At 57.5% G+C, this 19846-nt stretch overlaps 7 protein-coding genes across 7 annotated transcripts; 4 read left to right on the top strand and 3 right to left on the bottom strand.

Moving 5' to 3' along the window:
- Nucleotides 1-760: 760 nt before the first annotated feature.
- PLICBS_009183 (transcription factor TFIIIC subunit tfc4) lies at nt 761-3974 on the top strand (the record flags this gene model as incomplete). Its single annotated transcript, XM_018323702.1, has 6 exons — nt 761-801; nt 857-1913; nt 1980-2826; nt 2886-3113; nt 3163-3507; nt 3565-3974. The coding sequence occupies 6 exons, from the start codon at nt 761-763 to the stop codon at nt 3972-3974; spliced, it is 2928 nt and encodes a 975-aa protein (XP_018176881.1).
- A 384-nt stretch (nt 3975-4358) lies between these two features.
- On the top strand, nt 4359-7046 carry PLICBS_009184 (uncharacterized protein; the record flags this gene model as incomplete). The annotated part of the gene is made up of 1 exon (XM_018323703.1): nt 4359-7046. The coding sequence occupies one exon, from the start codon at nt 4359-4361 to the stop codon at nt 7044-7046; it is 2688 nt and encodes an 895-aa protein (XP_018176882.1).
- Nucleotides 7047-7375: 329 nt separating this feature from the next.
- Nucleotides 7376-8766, bottom strand: PLICBS_009185 (uncharacterized protein; the record flags this gene model as incomplete). The annotated part of the gene is made up of 9 exons (XM_018323704.2): nt 7376-7524; nt 7584-7698; nt 7760-7839; nt 7892-7935; nt 7984-8012; nt 8067-8084; nt 8143-8173; nt 8245-8366; nt 8431-8766. 9 exons carry the CDS (start codon nt 8764-8766, stop codon nt 7376-7378), a joined length of 924 nt encoding a protein of 307 aa, XP_018176883.2.
- An 827-nt stretch (nt 8767-9593) lies between these two features.
- Nucleotides 9594-10009, bottom strand: PLICBS_009186 (uncharacterized protein; the record flags this gene model as incomplete). The annotated part of the gene is made up of 1 exon (XM_065601574.1): nt 9594-10009. A coding segment is annotated over one exon (416 nt), but the record flags the coding sequence as incomplete, so codon positions are not given.
- A 2066-nt stretch (nt 10010-12075) lies between these two features.
- On the top strand, nt 12076-14925 carry PLICBS_009187 (uncharacterized protein; the record flags this gene model as incomplete). The annotated part of the gene is made up of 9 exons (XM_065601575.1): nt 12076-12117; nt 12184-13194; nt 13253-13384; nt 13440-13541; nt 13597-13706; nt 13754-14251; nt 14309-14465; nt 14527-14780; nt 14847-14925. 9 exons carry the CDS (start codon nt 12076-12078, stop codon nt 14923-14925), a joined length of 2385 nt encoding a protein of 794 aa, XP_065457647.1.
- A 231-nt stretch (nt 14926-15156) lies between these two features.
- On the bottom strand, nt 15157-16237 carry PLICBS_009188 (uncharacterized protein; the record flags this gene model as incomplete). Its single annotated transcript, XM_018323706.1, has 5 exons — nt 15157-15186; nt 15241-15909; nt 15968-16021; nt 16080-16093; nt 16156-16237. 5 exons carry the CDS (start codon nt 16235-16237, stop codon nt 15157-15159), a joined length of 849 nt encoding a protein of 282 aa, XP_018176885.1.
- Nucleotides 16238-16985: 748 nt separating this feature from the next.
- On the top strand, nt 16986-19720 carry PLICBS_009189 (mitochondrial 37S ribosomal protein rsm10; the record flags this gene model as incomplete). The annotated part of the gene is made up of 3 exons (XM_065601576.1): nt 16986-17186; nt 17499-17853; nt 19137-19720. The coding sequence occupies 3 exons, from the start codon at nt 16986-16988 to the stop codon at nt 19718-19720; spliced, it is 1140 nt and encodes a 379-aa protein (XP_065457648.1).
- Nucleotides 19721-19846: the final 126 nt, after the last annotated feature.

Raw genomic sequence — 19846 nt, forward strand, 5'->3', positions numbered from 1 at the left:
CTCGACTATCCTCGCTCGATCAAGTCAGGGGAGTCGATCCACGTCAATGCCGTCTTGAGGAGGACCACTATTTCAGCGAGTTCAATGGATAAGCGGCTGTCGCTGTTGAGAGTCTAGACTATGTCCCAATATTATACCTCGAGACGTGTTTGTCAGGGGCTTGATGTGTGATTGCTGAAGCTCACGGCCAGTGCTGGTGCCTGGCACGGCTGCGAGGCCGGCCCAGGGGCCGCGCGTGCGCACTGGGACCTCGTGCGTATGAAATTTGAGAAGCTCGAGTGTCGAGTCGTAGTACAAGCCCTGTAGCACCAGCCGTTGGCTTCCTAATAAAGGGCGTCTTTTAATTTTCTCACTTCAGTGACAGGCTGTTTCTGTGTACTTTGTATATACTTCCAAGGTTCCAGCCTGGATCGCAAGGGCCGCACGCTCCAGCGTCAGTTCGGCTGACTCAGCGGTTGCCCTCCACTGTATTTACACTGGGCACGCGCCACAGTGAGTGCTGCCTCGAGCCGCTTCAACTTACTCGGAGCATTCCTGGTCGTCCTAGGTCTGGCCAAAATGGTCACAGCAAAGATACACAAAAGTACTCTTCGGGCGCTCATACTACAATCTGTTTGAGCGCAGGCAAGGGCAGGCTTTCACCTCACTGGATGCTGCTCGCGCAGCATCAGTGTTTGCTCAGGTTCAGCCCACTATCGAGACTCAGTTGAGCAGCACCTGTTGCAGCGCAGGCACCTTTCGCGCCCAGCACTCCCATCGAATGGATATTTCAAGCCATCGCGAGTATGGCTCTCCTGAGAGGTATGGACCATTTCTTGAGCTGAGATGAGAACAGGTGCTTACATACAATATCCAGGGAAACACGCGACTCGTCCGACGCGGACTCGGACTTGGAGGAGCTTCAAGGGGATATCGCCAAGTTCGACGAGTCCGTGCGAGAGTTCCTTGCGTCTCATCATGGGGCCTCAGATGCACCACGCTCAGCTCGGGGCGGTGGTCGCGGGCGAGGTGCGAGGGGCCCGCGAAAAGCAGCAAAGCCACGTGGAGACATCACGGCTCGACTGTCCAAGGTGAACCAGGCCTTCCTCGCCGGCGATTACGACCAGGCTGTGGACCTTGCGTTTGAGGTGATTCGGATCAATGCGGAAACTCACCAGGCCTGGACGGCTCTGTCGTCCATCTTCCGTGAGCGTGGCGAGCTCGATCGGGCGCTCTCCGCTATGGTGTACGCCGCTCATCTGCGGCCGAAAGACGTCTCCGGCTGGATGAGATGCGCCTCCTTTGCGCTGGACACCATCGAGGAGGACGAGAAGACCAACCTCAATACTGCGCGACTCTGCTACTCGGCCGCCTTGAGAGCCGATCCAACTCACATTGACGCAAGACTCGGCAAGGCAGCCGTGTGCCACCGCCAGGGCCATCATGCTGCTGCAGTTGCCGAGTACAAAATCGTGCTCAGGAGTCGCCCTTACGACTTGGATCTCGTGAGGAAACTGGCAGAATCATGTGTCGACAGCAAGAACCCCAGCACGGCTCTGCCTGCGGCAATACAAGCATACCGTCAGTTTTTCGATCACGAAATCCGGTCTCCAGCCTCTCCCGAGCTGGAGTCGCTTTGGCACGATGTAGGAATATATGTGGAGCTGTTTGCTGCCGGCGAGCGGTATGGAGAAGCCGTTCACGAACTCAAGGCGCTGTCGCGATGGCTTGTTGGGCGGGGTTCTGAGAAGTACTGGGATGGCTACCAGGAAGATGACCGGGAATGGGACACGGGCGCGGATCGCCGGTCACAAGTTCCCGAGTATTCTGCCCACCCTTCCGACGAGACATTGTATGGCAATGCCTTGCCCCTCGACTTACGCGTTCGCCTTGCTACGTATAGACTGAAGTTGGGCCATGAGACCGAGGCACTGGTAAGTCGTCACGATGTTCGCATGAAGCCCCAAGGGGGAGCATTGTTAATGGAAATATCTCCTTAGAGGCATCTAGGTTGGTTTGATACCACTGACAGCCACACGGCCGACTTTGTCGGCGACTTTCCTTTCCTTATCTATGAACTGGGCACCGAGCTCGCCCGCTGTGGGCGGCAAGCTCTTGCGATCAAATATTTCGAGCTCTTGCGAACTGAAGTCGCGGAACCAGACCCGGCCACGCTGCTGCAGCTGGGAAGGTGCTATCTCACCTTGGGAGAGCAGCCCGCTGCGGAAGAGTGCTTCTTGGCAGCCATCGACGCTGATGAAGACAGCATAGAAGCTCGTGTCGAGCTTGCCAACATGTACGAGCGGGCCAGAGAGGACGAAGAAGCCCTCATTCTGGCAGCGGAAGCCATGGCCCTCCGGGAGGCTCGAGAGCAATCATCCTCTGTCCCAGCCGGTGGCGCCGAGTCACCAGAGGCAACACGCCGTCCAAAGCGAGCCGACAGCAGCAAGCAACGGCCCCGAAAACCTCGGGCAAAGGCGGCGGACAAGGCAGCGGCAGCGGGCGACGGATCTAAGGCATCAGTAGTCCCCCGACGTTATCGTCCAAAACGGCTTGCCGGTCCCGATAAGCGCCTCCAGGATGAGCAAGCTCGCGCCGTCAAGCTCTCCCATCAGTACGAAGCGGTGCGAGACCTTAAGCGACAGATCCTAGCTGGGCGCCATGACCTTGTCCCGGCATGGATGGCCACCTCGAAGGAGCTGGTGGATGACTTCAGGTCTCTCAAGCGCTTCTACACATGGGACAAGTATCTCCGGTTTCTTGGCCCCAGGGGCCCTCCGCAGCACCCCGGTGCTGGCGAGCCCCAAGATTCCGAGCTGATGCAGATGTATGAGCGATTGACACGATGTGAGTGCTACGTAGAGTACCTTTCAGAAGGCCTGCCCGTTGCTAACGGTTGCAAGCAGCCATCGCTCCGCAGGGTGACGTCCATGGGCGGGATTTTGGCCTTCCAGGCTTGATGTCCCATGAGGGTATCGCCTTCGACGACTGGCTCGACCTTTTCCTTGATTATGCAATCGGGCTGGCGATTGCGCATCGGCGTGACGAGGCATACCAGATCTGCCAGGCTGCCAAGGACTCGACCGTCTTTCAATCGAGCGAGCACGAGTTTGCCATATATGTGGCTTGGAGCGGTAAGCACACTCGACCTTTGTCCGTGAATGTGTTGCTGACTGGGGGAAGTATGCGCCATCTACACGAATGACGAAGAGAGATGCGTGGCGCTTGCCCGCCATCTTATGAGGGACGGAGCGATCACTGACTCGTATCGAATGTTTGCGCTTCTTTCGCGACTCTGCCAGTCACCGGTGTCGTGGTACACGTCTGGCCCGGCCCAGAAATTCATCCTCCGCCAGATCAAGGCCATCGACGCCAGGCATGAAGGCACCCCTGCTGAGGCGCTGGGCAGGAGCGGCATCATCGACGCTGGAGGTGGCGAGCGGGTCACAGGCTTCGAGGTCGATGTGTGCTTGCTGATGCTGTACGGACATATTCTCTTCACATCAACCAGCTACGCCTACTCCTTGGGTACGTATGACGAGCATGTGAGCGGAGACGTGGTGGCTGACGTTGTGGAACGCACAGGCTATTTTCTGCGAGCACGATCCCTCGACCCGACGAATTCGATGGTGAACTTGAGCCTGGGGCTGGCGTATGTCCATTACGGGCTGAAGCGTCAGTCTGCCAACCGGCAGTATCTGCTCCTGCAGGGCCAGGCATTTCTGTTCCAGTACCTCCAGGGAGCGCCTAATGCTGCTGAAGAGAGCAACACAGCCAAGGCGGAGCGGTTCTACAACGTCGGGCGACTGTTCCAGCTGCTGGGCATTAGCTACATGGGCTCCAATTATTATTCGACGGCGCTGGAGCTTTGCAGAGGAGCGGAGGGCGGCGAGGACCTGTCGGCGTGCATCCTGATGAACAGCATCGTGTCGCTGCTGTCGGTGGGGAACAAGGCGTTGGCGTTTTCGGTTCTGAAGAGTAACCTGAAGCTGTAGCTAGGCAAGGCAAGGCAAGGCAAGGCAAGGCAAGGCAAGGCAAGGCAAGGCAAGGCAAGGCAAGGCAAGGCATGGGCGCGAAGGCGTCTTGGTGTTGTGTTGACAATCTGGAACTTGCAAGTCAAAGTGTGCCCGAGTTGGCGCGGGCGTCGACAAGAGGTGGAGTTTTATTTTATTAGTTTATCAGCACAGACCTGGGGTGACGTGACGTGCCTCCACTGTCCCTGATGAAAGGAACCCACCAACTGTCCCCCCCCCCCCAAAACACCTGCGACATACTCGTAGCCAACCTCTGGCCATGTAACTCCGAACGTCGTCTGCGCTCCCCTTCCAACACCGCCTCGACAGTGTCATGGACGCCCCAGACCGTGGCCGCGCACTACCATGGTCCTCGCCACGTCGTATGCGTGGGCTTTGATCCTGGCACTCGGCTCCGTCGTGCTCGCCCAGGCCGACGAGACGGGGGTCACGACCACCTCGACGCACCCGCCCACCACCGCCACTTCCATCAACAGCACCACCACCACCACGGCCGCTGCCGCTGTCGTCGATGCCGTCGTCACGTCCGGCGGCATCTGCGAAGCCCGAACCATCAACTACATAACCCACATCCTCCCCCAGTCCTGCCTCACCAGCTCGTGGGCGAGCGCGCGACCCGCCGCCGCAAGCAATGGCAGCGCCAGCTCCTCCGACGGCGCGTCGGCCGTAGATACCACCGCCACCACTACCGCCGACACCACGTCCGACACCCCTACACTGGCCGAAGAAACACAAACAGCCGATGCCGCAGCCTCCACCTTCATGTCCTTTGAGGACTGGAAGGAAATGATGCTGCGCAAGGCCGGGCAAGACCCCCAGGAATGGCGGTCCCGCAAGCCCAGCGAGCACGCGGCCGACGACCGCAACCCCCCGGACTCGGGGCACGCCGGCCTGGGCGAGGAGGACGAGATCTCGCTCAACTTCGACCAATACTCGGACGGCGAGGACAAGGGTCGAGCGGCTGCCGGCGGTGGTGGTGGCGGCGGCGGCGGAGGTGACGCCGCGGACTCTGACAGGGCCACCCACGACGCCCAGGTCTACGGCGACGGCAAGGCAACCACGGTTCATCGTAGCAAGGACGCTGGCAAGACCTGCAAGGAGCGCTTCTCATACTCGTCGTTTGATGCCGGCGCCACGGTGCTCAAGACCGCTGCTGGGGCTAAAAACGCCAGGGCCATCCTCGTCGAGAACAAGGACACGTACATGCTGCTCGAGTGCGCCGCGGCGTCCAAGTACGTCATTGTCGAGCTTAGCGACGACATCCTCGTTGACACCATCGTTCTGGCAAATTTCGAGTTCTTCTCCAGCATGATCCGTCACTTTCGCGTCAGCGTCAGCGACCGCTACCCCGTCAAGGTGGACAAGTGGCGCGAGCTGGGCACCTTTGAGGCCCGCAACTCGCGCGACATCCAGCCCTTCTTGGTTGAGAACCCGCAGATTTGGGCCAAGTACGTCAGGATCGAGTTCCTGACGCACTACGGCAACGAGTACTACTGTCCCGTCTCGCTCCTCCGCGTCCACGGCTCTCGCATGCTCGACTCGTGGAAGGACAGCGAGACTGGCCGCGACGACGACCCGCAGATAGAGGGGGACAACAGCTCGGTCAGCCTCATCCAGGGCGAAGCGACGTCAGAGTCCCCCGTGTCCACCGCTCAGGCCGGCACCCAGGACGGTAACGCCCAGCGGCCGAACGCGTCCTCGGACTGTTCTCCCGCTGACGTGAACCCGCTCATCTTCTCGGCCGCCATCTGTCCCGTGTCCGAGGCACCTCCTTCACAAACGCCCTCTCCAGTCAAAGACACAACCGCCTCCCCTGGAGGCAATGAACGGCGCGAGTACCCAGACTCGGCCGTCCCATCCACGACACAAGTCACGAAAGCATCTACCACGCCGCGACAGGCGCCGCCGGAGTCCGCTCCGTCAACGCCCGCTCCATCCGCCGCTGGGCCGAACTCTACCGTCGCGTCTCCGGATAGTCGCCAAGCCTTCGCGGGCAACGCCACGGGCAGCAGCCCCGGCGCTGCCAGCGCGAACGGATCCGTTGGCGAGCGCAACAGCAGCACCGTTGCCTCTCCGTCCACCAAGTCTTCCGTGTCCGGTGCTCCAAGCGGCAAACCAAGGGGGACCGGAACCTCTGGCGGGCCTGCTGCCTCCCCCACCGTCCAGGAGGGCTTCTTCAACGCCATCACGAAGCGGCTGCAGCAAGTAGAGGCGAATTTGACTCTGTCGCTCCGGTACGTCGAGGAGCAATCCCGCCACGTGCAAGAGGCGCTGCAAAGGGGCGAACAGAAACAGCACGGAAAGGTCACCGGCTTCCTCAACGAGCTGAACCAAACAGTGTTGGCCGAGCTTCGCAACATCCGCGAGCAGTACGACCAGATCTGGCAGTCAACCGTTCTAGCCCTGGAAAGCCAAGCCCAAAGGTCCGAGCGGGACATGATGGCTCTCAGCACCCGTCTCAACGTCTTGGCAGATGAGGTGGTGTTCCAGAAGCGAATGGCCATCGTTCAGGCCGTCATTCTCCTCTCCTGCCTCTTCCTCGTCATCTTCTCGCGCGGCGTGGCCCTGCCGTCGCTTGGCCCCTTGTCAGATCATGGCATAGGGACTTCGTACACGGCCCCCAGCACCCCTGGCACGCCTCGTCGCGACGTGTATCGGACGAGTCGTCTGGCGTACCAGGGTACGTACCAGGACAAGCAGGGCTTCGAGGATCCCCATGTTCGAGCTGTGCATTCACAATCGCTTTCGTCTGTACGAGGAGAGCTCGCTGGATCGGCTTCGCCCGACGCTATGCCAACAGTCCATCTAGCTGAAGCGCAAAAGGCCCCATCGGAGTATAGACGCCTTTCTCCGCCACTTACCCCCAACATGTCACCCGAGGACACGAGGACGCCAATGGGCCCGGAATCGCCAGAGCCCGACATTCCTGGAGAACCCAGCAGTACGGCTGTTCGCCGCTCAGCGAACTTGACGCACCTGAGCTCACGCAAGCCGCTCCCGTCCCTTCCTGAACACCCATCCCCGCCGCGCTAGCTCAAGCTGGGGTCGGCGGATCTTTACTAGGAGTCGGTTGCAGCATCCTCGTTGCAGCAGGCCTCTTCCTTTTTGACCACAATTAAGACTTGATTTATTATGGTGCGGCGTAATGCCTCGATTACGGTGAGTACCGTGATCGTATGCACATGGCCGCGCCCCCAAGATAGGCTTGGTCGTCTTTTACTTTACGAGGTGACTCTTCTGCCCACCAAAGCGATAGATAGCAAAACGCCTCATGGCTTTTTCGAGAACAAAACAGCAATGTCCACCCAGATTTTCAGAGTGTCTCCTGAAACGAGACTGCTGCGCCACTTCCCTGGCCACCTTCACTGTGCAGTCGTGCCATACATGTGTTGGATAGCCGCCTCATAGTCGTATTCCTCTAAGGCGGCAAGGCGAGTGCCGCGGTCGTATTGCGAACGGCGGCGACGCTGCTCATCGCGGAAGTGCTGGCCGGCGTTAGGCGTGAACAGACCTAAGCCATGGTCAGTGCGGCGGCGTTCCAGGGGTCCTCAGAAAAGCCTGATAACCTACCGACGTGCTCCGCATTCTCACAGCTTCGCTTCATCTTGGACTGGTTGTCAGGTTCTGGGAATGGCTCCTCCTGTCCCGCCAACTCTGGCATTGGGCCGTTCGAGGTGAAGTAGAGCTACAAACACGGGAACTATGTCAGCTGGCATTTCTGGCCACAGCTTCACGGAGTGTCTCACCTTTGGCCGGTAATGAGGCGCCTCGAGCATCACGGAGCTGTTGCGGAACTTTTGCACCAGGCAATCCTTCCCTTGTATGGCTGAGACTTGTCAGCCAAGTTGTTTAGATCGCGTTGGGATAGTAGGACTAACTGGCGTAAGATATCTCGGCGACCTTGTCGCTCTTGAAGCAGTTCCTGATATCATGTCAGCGGAGTTGTCGACCCCTAAAGTACTCGACTTACCAACGCTGATTTCCTCGCGCTTCGACAAACTGTCCTCTTGGTTAGCACCCCATGCAATCACAGTCACAGTGCGTGCAACTCACATCAATTATGTCCAGGGGCTAGTTGACAGTCAGAGTTAGTACAACAATACAGTCTATGCGTGCCACTGATACTCACATCGACAAAATTGATGAAGGCATAACCAACACTAGCAGTAGCGTCAGCCTTTCTCATACAATTTTCGTGGACATGTATTAAAAATTCTCCGGGGATACTTACTTGCAGTCGTTGGCAAAGTCGATGCGCAGATACATGAAGTCATATTTTCCCCAACTGGACTCGTCGATGATTCGTTTGAGCATTGCCTGATCGACTTTGTTGGGGATATTTCGCAGCATGATCTGCAGCCGTAAGTTACTGCACTGTACATAGCCATCGAATGAGGAGTTGTAGAGGAAGTATTACCGTTGTCCGCACATCAATACCCTCCCGGATCCGGCTAATATCGACGTGGTTGTGGTGGCTCGAGATGTTATGGTAGGGAGACCGATTGACGCGCATGGCATTCTGTCTTCGAGCATCGCCTCTATGAAACCCCGAGAGCGGCCGAGAAGGGCTGTAGCTGTTGTGCGACGTGAGAGCCGGGGACGGCGGCGTGTGGAACAATTGACCGAGGACTGGATAAGAAGGGGACACAGGAGGCATTGGGGACACTGGTCCAGGGTCGCTGACTGGGAGGAACGGTTCCAGCATGTACGGAACGTTGGCGGCAAATGGCGACGGGAACACCAGGGGATACATGGCGAACTGGGGTTGTACACGCATGTCCGATTGCCCCGTATGACTGTTGAGTGCCGAGTGAACCCCACCGATGTGCCTTGCGGGACTTTGGGGTGCCTTGTGCAGAGCAAGGCCATGCAGTGCTCCAGTGAGGTCAGAGATTGCTGTCGCGTCAGTATCGTACGCTGAGACGATGATGTGCAGCCCCTGATATTGCCAAAGGTTAGTGCACGCCCGCGATCTCGAGGTGCCAAACACTAACCTCAGCGGTGTAGCGGTCATTACAGCTCGACACTGCTGGGGCGACCGCAGAAATATCGCAGAATTCAGCCACAGCCGTAAACGATCCGTTGGGGAAAGTTGAGCGTTTGATGAACGCAAACAGACGTCCATGCGACTGTAGCAATCGTTGAACAACATCGGTGACTTGAAGTGCGTCTGCAACGACATGCTGTGGGACGACAGCAAGCACATTCACTTGCGCGGGATACGGAAGTCTGCTGTCGTGGCGTAGACGGTCATCCTGTGAGGCTTTAGCATGACTGTCTCTGCTGCGTGCCAGGCATATTGTCCTTACCTGGGCAGCAGGGCCGGAATCCGCGTATTCTACTTGCCAGGTCGCGCCAGCCAGTCGAATACTGGAATACGCTGAGCAGGCATCTCTGATATCCGAAAAGCGGATGTAAACATGCCCTTCGAAAGAGTCGAAGACGCGAGTCCCATGCGGGGGATCCCCATGGGCCTCCACGTCCTGGTGGGGAAATTGCAAGTTAGATCTTGCAGTTTTTTGAAAGAGAAAGACAAAAAGACAGGAGAAACTTACACAAAGCCAGGAGTTCACTTCGGACACGGTAAGAGATGTTGCCGAGGAGATGTCCAAGTGTCGAGATACACCCAAATCAGTGCTCAGCCCCGTCGCAAGTGGACCTGTGTTGTTGGGCAAGGGGACGCTGATGGTGTTTGCGAAAGGGCTAAACGCTGACGCAGTTGGGGACAGTCGGCTCTCAGATCGATGGGAAGGAGTGACGAAGGGGTCTTTGTCCAAGTGGCCCGCGGAGCCGCGATAGGTGCCGGGAGGCAGGCCAACAGGTGGCGTGGCCGACGAGGAGCGCACAAGGCCTTGGAGAAGCTTTGAAGACTTTGCAGAGCCATCTTCAGGTGAGAATGCCGTCAGTCGTGTCTCGGGTGTTCCTTTGAAGGATTCTGCGCCACCAGCGGACGACCTCGGTGACGCAGGGTTCTCTCGGTCGCGAGAGTGAGCCATGACAACTGCTGCGAGAAGCACACGGACGGGGGTCGCGGTTATGTGAGAACAACACACGCGGTCGCTTTCAAGGAGAGCTGCTTGTAGAACAGACCGGCAGAGACACGCTGCCTTGGAGGAGACAAAGTCAGTCACAGGTGTCTCGTAGGCTCAGAAAAGGGCTGATGCGGGTGCCACGGAGGCAGGGCTGAAATAAGCTGGTCGCCGTGCTCCGTACGTCTAGAAGAGGGTGGTCGGACAAAAACGAAATTATCGAAGGTGCAGGTCTGGGTAAAGTTGGCAGCCGATGAAGTGCTGGACGGCGAGGAGGCGTGGCGGTCTCTGAACAGGTGGCGGCGGCTGCGGATCCGAGGTGAGCCAGGTTTCCGTTGCACCTTCCCTTTCACAGCCGCACTCTCTTGCCTACCTTTTTTTCCGCTGCCCTGCCTTTTGCTCTGCTCGGGTACAAGAGCGCGAGGTGGTTCCTTCCTCGTGGGCTGCTGCCACGTCACCCGCGAGCGGAAGGCACCTGCTCCGCTCAAGGCGCTGTCAATTTCGGGGCAGTCGCAACAGAGGAGGCACGGGCACTTGAGGGTGCTGAAGCAGTGCTTCAGCGTTGCCAAGGTGACTTGACGAAGATTGGCTGAGTTTGGGGTGCCTCGGAGGAATAGGTAACTCCAAGACCTGGCGGCCACCGTGGTCACCGCGGTGATGGTCTGGGGGAAACACTCGGGACTGGTGATGAGAAGGGGCACGTGTCAACACTGGCTGGGCTTGGCGACCCTCGTTCGAATGAAACATGCAGGAAAGTTGCCAGAGACGGATGCGCGCGTGGAAGAGACGGGAGGAGTATGCAGTGCGGCGTGAAGAAGCATGGCACTACCGCCTCCGTAACGAGCCCAAGGCGATATTTGATTTGATGTGCGCGAGGTCCCTGTCCCATCAAGCAAGGCCCTTTGCAGGACTTATGCTTTTACCAAGACACCGCCCAAGAACGCCGAGGCCAGGCAAAGTTGATGAAGTGATGGTGAGCACAAGTTGTTGTTTTGGATGAAAGAAACGCCGACATGCACATCATCCCGTCCAGGCTGGTCAAGGAACAGGCAAGGTGGTCAACAGGAGGGGAACAGGCATGTGCGCAGGCAGTGGTGGGCGGTGAGCTCGTCAATTGTTCGTGTGGTTAATGCGTTGAATCACGGTTCCCACGTTCGCTTGGCTGGGGAGCCATGGGTGGCCATGATGCCACCTCCGTTTGAGCCGTTTCTGCCCCTCCTTTACGCGTACGGCACCGCCTACGCCCAACCGGCAGATCTGCGACCGTTGAGAATGGTTTGATTGGATGGCACCGTCCGCAGCACTCTGGCTTTTCTCTCTCTCCTGGCAGCATGTGCCGAGCTATGCTCGGGCGAGTCTCTCACTCCACACCTTTCCGCTCGAGTCGTCGGCCGATTCCTCGGTGGCGTGTTATGCTCCAGCGCATCTTGAGATGATCGCAGCTACAGGGCGATGTGGCCTTTTGTTGCAATGCCGCTTCTCTCGTGACTTGTGCAGGCAAATGATTCCATGGCCGCATCACGCGAGGCGAAGCCGTCGAGGTCGTCGAACTAATTGCCAAACGCCTCCAAATCACCGCCCAATGGCATCCATGCAGAGGCCCAAGAAGGGAAACGGGCACGCACCTCATTTGCCCCGCCGCGGGTGCCACAGAGCTTCCCGGTGCTTGATTAGCGCCTGGCACCATGGCCGTAGCCCCTGTGTGTTTCGACGGGATGCAAGAACGGGTAGCAGCCAGGGGCTGCTTCAGCAAGTTTAGTACCTAAGGTACCTTACCTTACCTACTAGGTAGTACCTATACCTACCTAGGTACCTTAGGTAGCCCCTCTTTCCCTTCCCCAGGCTGTAGAACACCCGATAAGCTCCACCAACCTGGCGATAAGCCACTGTTCGACGCGACAACGTCAACCTCCATCGCCCACCAACACGCGCCTCACCGCCGATCCGGCTTCTGCGACCGTGTAGTCCCCGTCTCTCGTTCCGCCTTGATACGCGGCAAGGGCCAAGGCTCTTCCTCATTCCATGGGCCCACAATGCCGCGACGACAGGCGCCTCTCGACGACTATGCATCCGCCGTTCCCCAGGCACGTTGGCTTCGTCGCCTTCCCGCCGCGAAGCACGCTGCTAACAACAGCCCCTAGATCATCCTCTCCTCGTCCGATGCCGACTTCCTCGACCATCTGATACCAGTTCTAAAGGATGCGGCCAACTCCAAGCGAACGCCAGCGCTCATGCAATGCCTCACGCGCTACTCTGAGGACCGTGAAGCCGACATCGAGCGCATCGGCTTGACCAAGCACGAGGAGTTCCTCGACTCCGTCAGCCGCCTTCAGCATGTCCGCGAGGGGACGGTCAATCTTACGGCCGAGATTCTCAAGCTCAACCAGTCCATCCAAGCAAGCACGGAGAAGCTGGCCGAGCAGAAGGGCGCCCTCGTCAACACCAAAGCTATTCGGCAGAACATTGCCGACGCCACCGACGCTCTCAAAGACTCGCTCCAAGTCTTGCATGCTGTCAACCATGCACACGACCTTGTCCGCCGCAAGAAGTATTACTCTGCGCTCAAGTCACTCGATGACCTGCAGAACGAGCACTTGGTCCCGATCCTGCAAAATCGCTACGCCACTCAACATCGGTTGGCCGATGTCATCCAGAAATCCATTCCTGGCTCTCAAAAAGCTATCTCGGAGGCTGTCATGACCGACTTGAACACATGGCTCTTCCGCATCCGCGAGACATCCCAGTTCCTCGGCGAAGTGGCATTCTACCACACTGAATTGCGAAGGTCCCGGCAGCGGAAGAGGGTAGAAGACGACCAGTTCCTCTCCAACTTCAAACTCAATTCGTCCATTGAACTTGTTTGCGATGAGAGCGAGGAGTTTGACGTGTTGGACAATGAGGAGCTTCAAGTAGACTTCACTCCACTCTTCGAGGCCCTTCATATACATGATGCGCTTGGCCAGACTGATCGATTTCGGTCCGAATACGCCGCTACCAGACGTCAGCAAAAAGACTTGCTGCTCCCCAACTCAGTCGAGCTCCTAGCCGACGACGAATCGTCTCTAAGCAGTTTACTCGAAGGCATTGCTGGCTTCGCAATCATCGAAAAGGCAACAATGAGGCGGCTGCCTCATCTTCGTTCCCCGGTTGATGTGAGACGCCCACTCGCCCAAAGCACAAGTTCCAGTACTAATGTGTTATCCTATTCAGGTTGAGGAGCTTTGGGAATCAATGTGCAGCGCCGCCATCAACTTGACGTCCAGGGCCTTGAGCGATGTCGGCAATGCTGAGATCCTGCTTAAGATTAAGGGTTTCATCGCGCTGTTCATACAAACCATGGAGGTAGGACTTGTTTCCGGACACAGTACTGCGAAGGTTGGCTCATCTTACTGTGCAGGGCTGGGGCTACTCCATCGCCACCCTCGATTCATTTCTACTGGCGCTTTTCGACAAGTACGCCGAGCTTCTCAAGCGGCGCTTTAGTGAGGACTTCCAAGAGGTAAGTGCCTTTTCAGTGACGACGAAGGGACTGACCTTAAACGCTGACGTCTCAGATTGTGTCTACCGACGATTACATGCCCATGGCGATCAACTCACTCGAAGAATACGAGAAGGTGATCAACGTCAGCTGGTTCGCGCAAGACCAGCCGACAGAAGAGCTTACGTATGTCCACCAACGCGGGTCCTTCAATGCGGCTGACACGTCTACAGTTTTCCTTGCGTGTTGCCCTTCTCTCAGATGTATCCGCTCTGTTGCATCGACATCCGCAACTTCCTCAATCAGTTCTACTTCTTCTCCGATGATCATTTCCAGCATTCTGATGTCATTGACGAGACTCTGAGAAAGGTATGCCCCAGAACTCATGCCAAGTATGAGTCGATGGGCTGGGATACTGACGAGGCGGCCGTTCTTCAGTCCCTAGATGAGCTGTTGACCGAGAAGGTTTGTCAGTCACTCGTGGAGCGCCTTAGCTCGCAATATCTCGGCCAAATAGTCCAGATCCTCATCAACCTGGAACATTTTGAAATTGCATGCCAGGAGCTGGAGCAGCTGTTGATCAGGGCAAGGTCGTCGACATCAGCTGGAGGGCCGCTGAAATTGAACGCTACCGAGGAGTTCCGCAATAACAAGAAGACGGCCGAGAAGCGCATCTTCGAGCTCGTCAACAGCAAGATTGACGATCTCGTCGATACGGCCGAATATGACTGGTATGGCCCAATACTTCGTTGTCCGAGTACGCGGCTAATCCATTGCCCTCTCGGCAGGCTGGCGTCCAATGTGCCTACAGAGCCAAGCAATTACATGCAAACGCTGACCCGATACCTGTCCAATATCATGAACTCCACGTTGCTTGGCTTGCCTCGAGAAATCAAGGAGTTGATCTATTTTGATGCATTGAGCCACGCAGCAAACAAGATCCTGGTATGGCGTCCAACACCAGCCACACCCATTCGAGTCTGCCCTAACACATGCATCCACCCAGGCTCTCCCGCTGTCGCAGGAAGTGAAGCATATAAACGCCCACGGAGTTTCCGCACTGGCACAGGATGTCGAATACTTGACCGAGTTTGTCGCTAGCCTGGAAAACGGGCAGATGCTGCGAGAGAACTTGGACGAGCTGCAGCAGACGGTCAACTTGATGCAGTCAGACAACCATGACGAATTCTTCGACATTTCCATTCGAAACAAAAAGTACGGGCGCGTCGACGCCCTCAACGGACCTATCCTCCTTGAAAAGTATGATATGTCGCGGCCGTCGCGGGAAATGGGCTAATTATCCGTGCGTGCTGACGTTATCTCCAGACTCACGCCTGTGACACACGCCGCGGCCAGAAACGCGCCGTTGTCGAATCTGTCAAGTCGCTTCGCCATGATGAAGTGACATGCGTCGACACCAACGTCTCAACTCGCAAACTGGGCACTACCCGTCCACCTCCTGCCCCTTGACGGCGCTTATCTACCGAGCAATGATCTAAAACGACCGTTTGAAGGACGAGGTTTGACCCCCAAGACATTGCGTACTGTGGTTCCCGAACGCCGACCTGGACAAGCGCGGTTCAACGCGCATCCGACAGAAATATATACACAAGACACGAACATCGTATGGCTCGTTTCATTCGAACTCCTCAGAAGACATGGGCGCCTAGGAACAGCGTCAGTTGGTCGCAAAGTCACGGCGGAGAATCCCACGACGTACCTGCTGGGGCTGCATTGCTGAGTAGGGATACATGCCCTCCATCTCTCCATACATAGATGGGGGGGCTTGTGCCTGGCCGTACGGAGCAGCAGGAGGTTGGGGGACCTGGCCGGGATACATGCTGGGGTTCTGTCGGTAATCCTGCTCTGTGGGCATGTGATGCCCACCCATGTAGTCCGCGGGAGCCATCGGGTGCGAGGCATGGTTTGCCGGCTGGGCCATGCCAGTGTGTTGTCCGGGCATCTGACCTTGGCCAGGAGGCGCCGGCACGGCTTGCGCGGCCGTCGCCGGCTGGGCGGTAGTTCTCTTAGCATGCGAAGATGCCTCTTCCCGGGGAACAATGTCAATCAAGAAGTCAAACATGTCGGACTTGGCAAGGGCCGAGGCGATGTCAGACCGCTGCAACGTCCGCCGCTTGTTCTCTTCTGCGTGTATCCAGGCGCGCATCGTGAGCTCAGTAATGAAGATATCGCAGCCTTTGGCGAACAGGATGGGGGCTTCCGCCGAAATCATCTTAACTTCGGGGTCGGCTTTCATGACCTTCTTAATGCGGGCAAGAGGTAGCTGGTGAAGCTTGTAATCATGCGTCTCACTCTCCAGGTGAGTAATGGTCTGTTGCCAGTAGGTGGTGAGGATGTCCTTGTACTGGCCAGTCAGGCCTTGATGAACCTGTGGACGTGAAGTCGCGGTCAGCAAGCGCTTGCAGTGGGCGAACGTGGCCACGTACATTAGCCCACGGGCCGGTGTAGAGCTCAGCCGGGGCGAAGCCTTGAGAAGCTAGCTAGAGGGCATGTTAGAAGAGCAGCGCCGGGACTGGGAAGAGGCGGGTATGCACGTACGGCCGCGCAGGCGCCTAGACATGGAGTCAGTAGATTGCAGACGGTAAGAAACAAGGAGCTTCGGCAGGGGACTGACCATAGTGGCCGCCCTGGCTGGGATCATAGACTGGAGCAGCGCGGTTCTGCTGCGACTGCGTTGGTTGATTCTGAGGATCCATTGTCGGCACGTGCGATGAGAATTGCTGGGACGCTTTCAAGCCGAAGAGCTCACGCCGATAGCTAGCGATGGCTGTATGTTGGAGCTGGCAGCAGCAGGTCGACCAAGAGCTGGAAGGCGGCTGGCGAAGACACACACACGTCGTCCTGCGAGTCGCGTATTCAACTAGGACCCTCGTGGCCTATGGCAGGGAAATTAGAGGTCTGGCGGCAATTGGGAGCGCTGGGGCTGCAAAGGGCACTGAGTGGCTGGCGGTGCTGATGGTTGATGGATGAGGTGGTGAGTGGTGAGTGACGTGACGGGAATACCTCTGACTGGCGGCCCAGCAGCCGTCGCGCGGGTGGTCACTTCCCAGCCACCCAGGTTCCCAGGCTGCAGCTCCACAGCCCAGGGTACAAAGTTCTCCACCACAGAACCACAGAATTTAAAGTCGCGAAGGCCGAATCCGAGCCCCTCACTTGGCGCAAAGTACCGCACCCAGCGCGACTAGTACTTCGCACCTGACCGGAAGTGGTGTCGGCCCAACCAAACTCCCAGTCGCGTCAGCCTCGCACACGGACGCGCGCAAGGTTAGATTACATAAGTCAGCCACCGACGCCGGCGGTTGCTCCACCAAAAAAAAATTAGCTGCAAAATGAGGAGCCGACTTCTGCAACTTTTTTGTCTGCAACAGCTTCCTCGACCTTCCCTCCATGTTTGGTGGCCTCGATCCGCTGGCGGCTTCGACAACACCCTGAACGCCGCACACAATGCCTAATCTCGTCGATGATCGGATAGAGGAGCTCCTCAAGGAGGCAGAGCATCGACTTAGGGGAAGTGACGCTCCTGCTCTCCCCTCTCCGGTGGCGCAACCTATTGCCGTCCAGCCGACGACCAAGAAGGCTGCCCCGCGCGAAGCTCTCTCCGTGCGCCCAGCCCAGAGTCGGCCTGCCACCAATGCATCAAAGAAGGTAAGTCACCTCGTGACTCGTTTTTACCTGAACGTGGTGTGTTGCCTTTCTGCGAGACGCTGTATATTGTGATGAGAGGAGCCGCCTTTCGGTTCGCATGACGCGGGACAAGCATCCGTTTTGGATCATATGCCCGTGGCCTCATGATTTCTTTCTTTCATAGTTACTCTGAATACTCAGCCTTGTCAACCTGCACACACGGGCAGATTGCACATCAATGCACAAGATCCGCGCCCCTACCGGGTCTTGTCAGCATGTTGTCACGAGGGACCATCGAAAACCAAGTTGCCGCATGACTAACCGGCTTTGCAGGACACTGCTGGTCCGAATTGGTTCGGCCTCCCGAAAACAGACCTCACTCCAGAGTTCAAGCGAGACTGGCAGCTGCTACGTATGCGAGGACTCCTGGATCCCAAGCATCAGAAGAAGGCTCTCCGTTCTGCCCCGCCAGAGTACTCCCAGGTCGGCGAAGTCATAGCCGGACCGGCCGACTATTACAGCGCAAGGCTGTCCCGCAAAGATAGGAAGCGGACGATCTTTGAGGAAGTAGCGGCCGCCCACGACAAGGAAAAGTTGAGTGGCAAGTACGCTGGTATTCAACGAAACAAAACCTCTGGCAAGAAGGCATTCTATCAGAGACTCGTGTCGCAGAGACGAAAGCGGCAAGGTTGAGACAGGCCAGCAAGCCCTGCGAAGCACCGCCGGGCTGTTGTCTCATTACTACCCCTGCAGCTCATCAACTTGGGTCGGCACCTCGGGCCAACTTTCTGGCGTCCGAGCGACTGAGGATGCGTCGAGCAACCGACAGACTCATGCATGATGCTCTAGGTGTTGTCCTACCGAGGCTGCACGAGTGTCTGGGCCATGCTTGGCAAACAACGCATGCGGCTCAAAGCCGAACTCGATCGGTTTTATCACACTCCCCGCCATTGGAGGATCAGTTCTGGTAGCCAAGTCAAGCCAGGGCCTTCACCATGCCTACACTCAATGAGCTATTTCCGGCGGCGAGTGTGTATTTTTGCCATGGTCAAGCGATCCCAGGTCATGGGCTGCTGCAAAAGCCTCCGGCGACGCCGCCATGTGATGGTCGTCAGGGCTGTTGCTTGGCCGTCGTTGTGCGCCGATGGCGCTCATGCAGGACCCGTGAAGATGGATAGTGTCCTACCGCAGCAGCGCCCCTACCGAGTTGGAAAGGAAGTCCAATGGTAGAGGTTTCTACCTCAACTACTACTCCTAGGAAGCAGTTGTTGCCGGGAGAGGAAGTCGGAGACGTCGGAGCCTGGCATTTTGGCCGACCAATTGGGCCAATGCGGACGCCCAACGGCGTCCTCACGCCTCCACGAACAGGCCTATATACTACGAAGTAATTGAGGTCGACAATCACGCTTTGCATGTTCCGTATTAACCGTGCCATGGAGTATTGAGTATTTGTACATCCGTAAGCAGTCATTTGCGGTCAAGTTTTGTTCTGGACACTCGGAGGTTTCCCCATATGAGCCGCTCGGCTTCCTGTGCCCGCGAATTCGTGTTACGTAAGCGGGGTGGCGTTCGTTCATTGGTCAGCGGGCCAGCTGCTGGCAGCATTTTCAAGCCGCGCGACTCCGTCCTCCATCCATCATCGCCAACTCACGATCCAGCGACCAGGATCTGCCCATGCGCCTGTGCTGGCACCAGCAGGATGCTTCGCCCAACCGCTAGGCCATTGGCGTCACTGCCCGTATGTTCTGACTGGCTCTGCCCACGAAGTCGACGCGAAATGACTGATAGGCTCGCAGGTCACCTTGCCATGGATTGCCCGTCGGTCCCAAGCGTCATTGTAAGTTAAACGAAGCGCAAAACATGCTCATCAATGGCCGTGTTTCTGGCTGGCGGCTGACCCTTGGTGCTTCTTCAGGGCTTCCAGCAGTGACAAGGTCCAAGAGCGACAGTTGACGGCGGAATCGAAATCAGACGGGCAGGGGCAATTGCGTCGGCCAAGGTCCCTCCAGGCATTGCATCTTAAGCCGCTCAAGCGCGAGGCCGAGTTCGGAATCCCGTCATGCGATCTGCAGCTCCGATCCTTCAGTACGCAGCCGCTTGAGTTCTTCGCCGACTTCGCGCTGCGCGCAGCATACTACCTCGGCCTCCCAGCCTACGGGCCAGTCCCGTTACCTCGCATTACCGAACGCTGGACGGTGCCTCGGAGCCACTTCATTTTCAAGAAGTCACAAGAGAACTTCGAGCGCGTAACACTGCGGCGACTGATCCAGATCAAGGATGGCCACCCTGAGACGGTACAGCTGTGGCTGGCCTACCTGCGAAAACACCAATACTACGGCGTGGGAATGAAGGCAAACGTATGGGAATTCACGGAAGCTGGAGTTGGTCGCTCGATGGAAGTGCCCGAGGACCAGTTGGGGGGACTCGACTCGACATGGGCACAACTCGGGCAGACCAAGTCAATGGGCACTGCGGATAAGGTGGAGGAGCTGCTCAACAGTCGCCGGTTCAAGGAGGCGGCCGGCCTAAGGCAGCCTCTTGCGCCGAACAAGTAAAAAGGGCGACGTTTGGAGGGGGCCATCAATGTACGAATACTTATACCACGGCGATGGTGCGACGAACTGTTGCTTGGACCAAAGGAAGGCCCGCTCGAACACATGACGAGGCCACATCTGCAGCAG

Source organism: Purpureocillium lilacinum, assembly GCF_023168085.1.
Source record: "Purpureocillium lilacinum CBS 284.36 DNA, scaffold_7, whole genome shotgun sequence".
NCBI lineage: Eukaryota > Fungi > Ascomycota > Sordariomycetes > Hypocreales > Ophiocordycipitaceae > Purpureocillium > Purpureocillium lilacinum.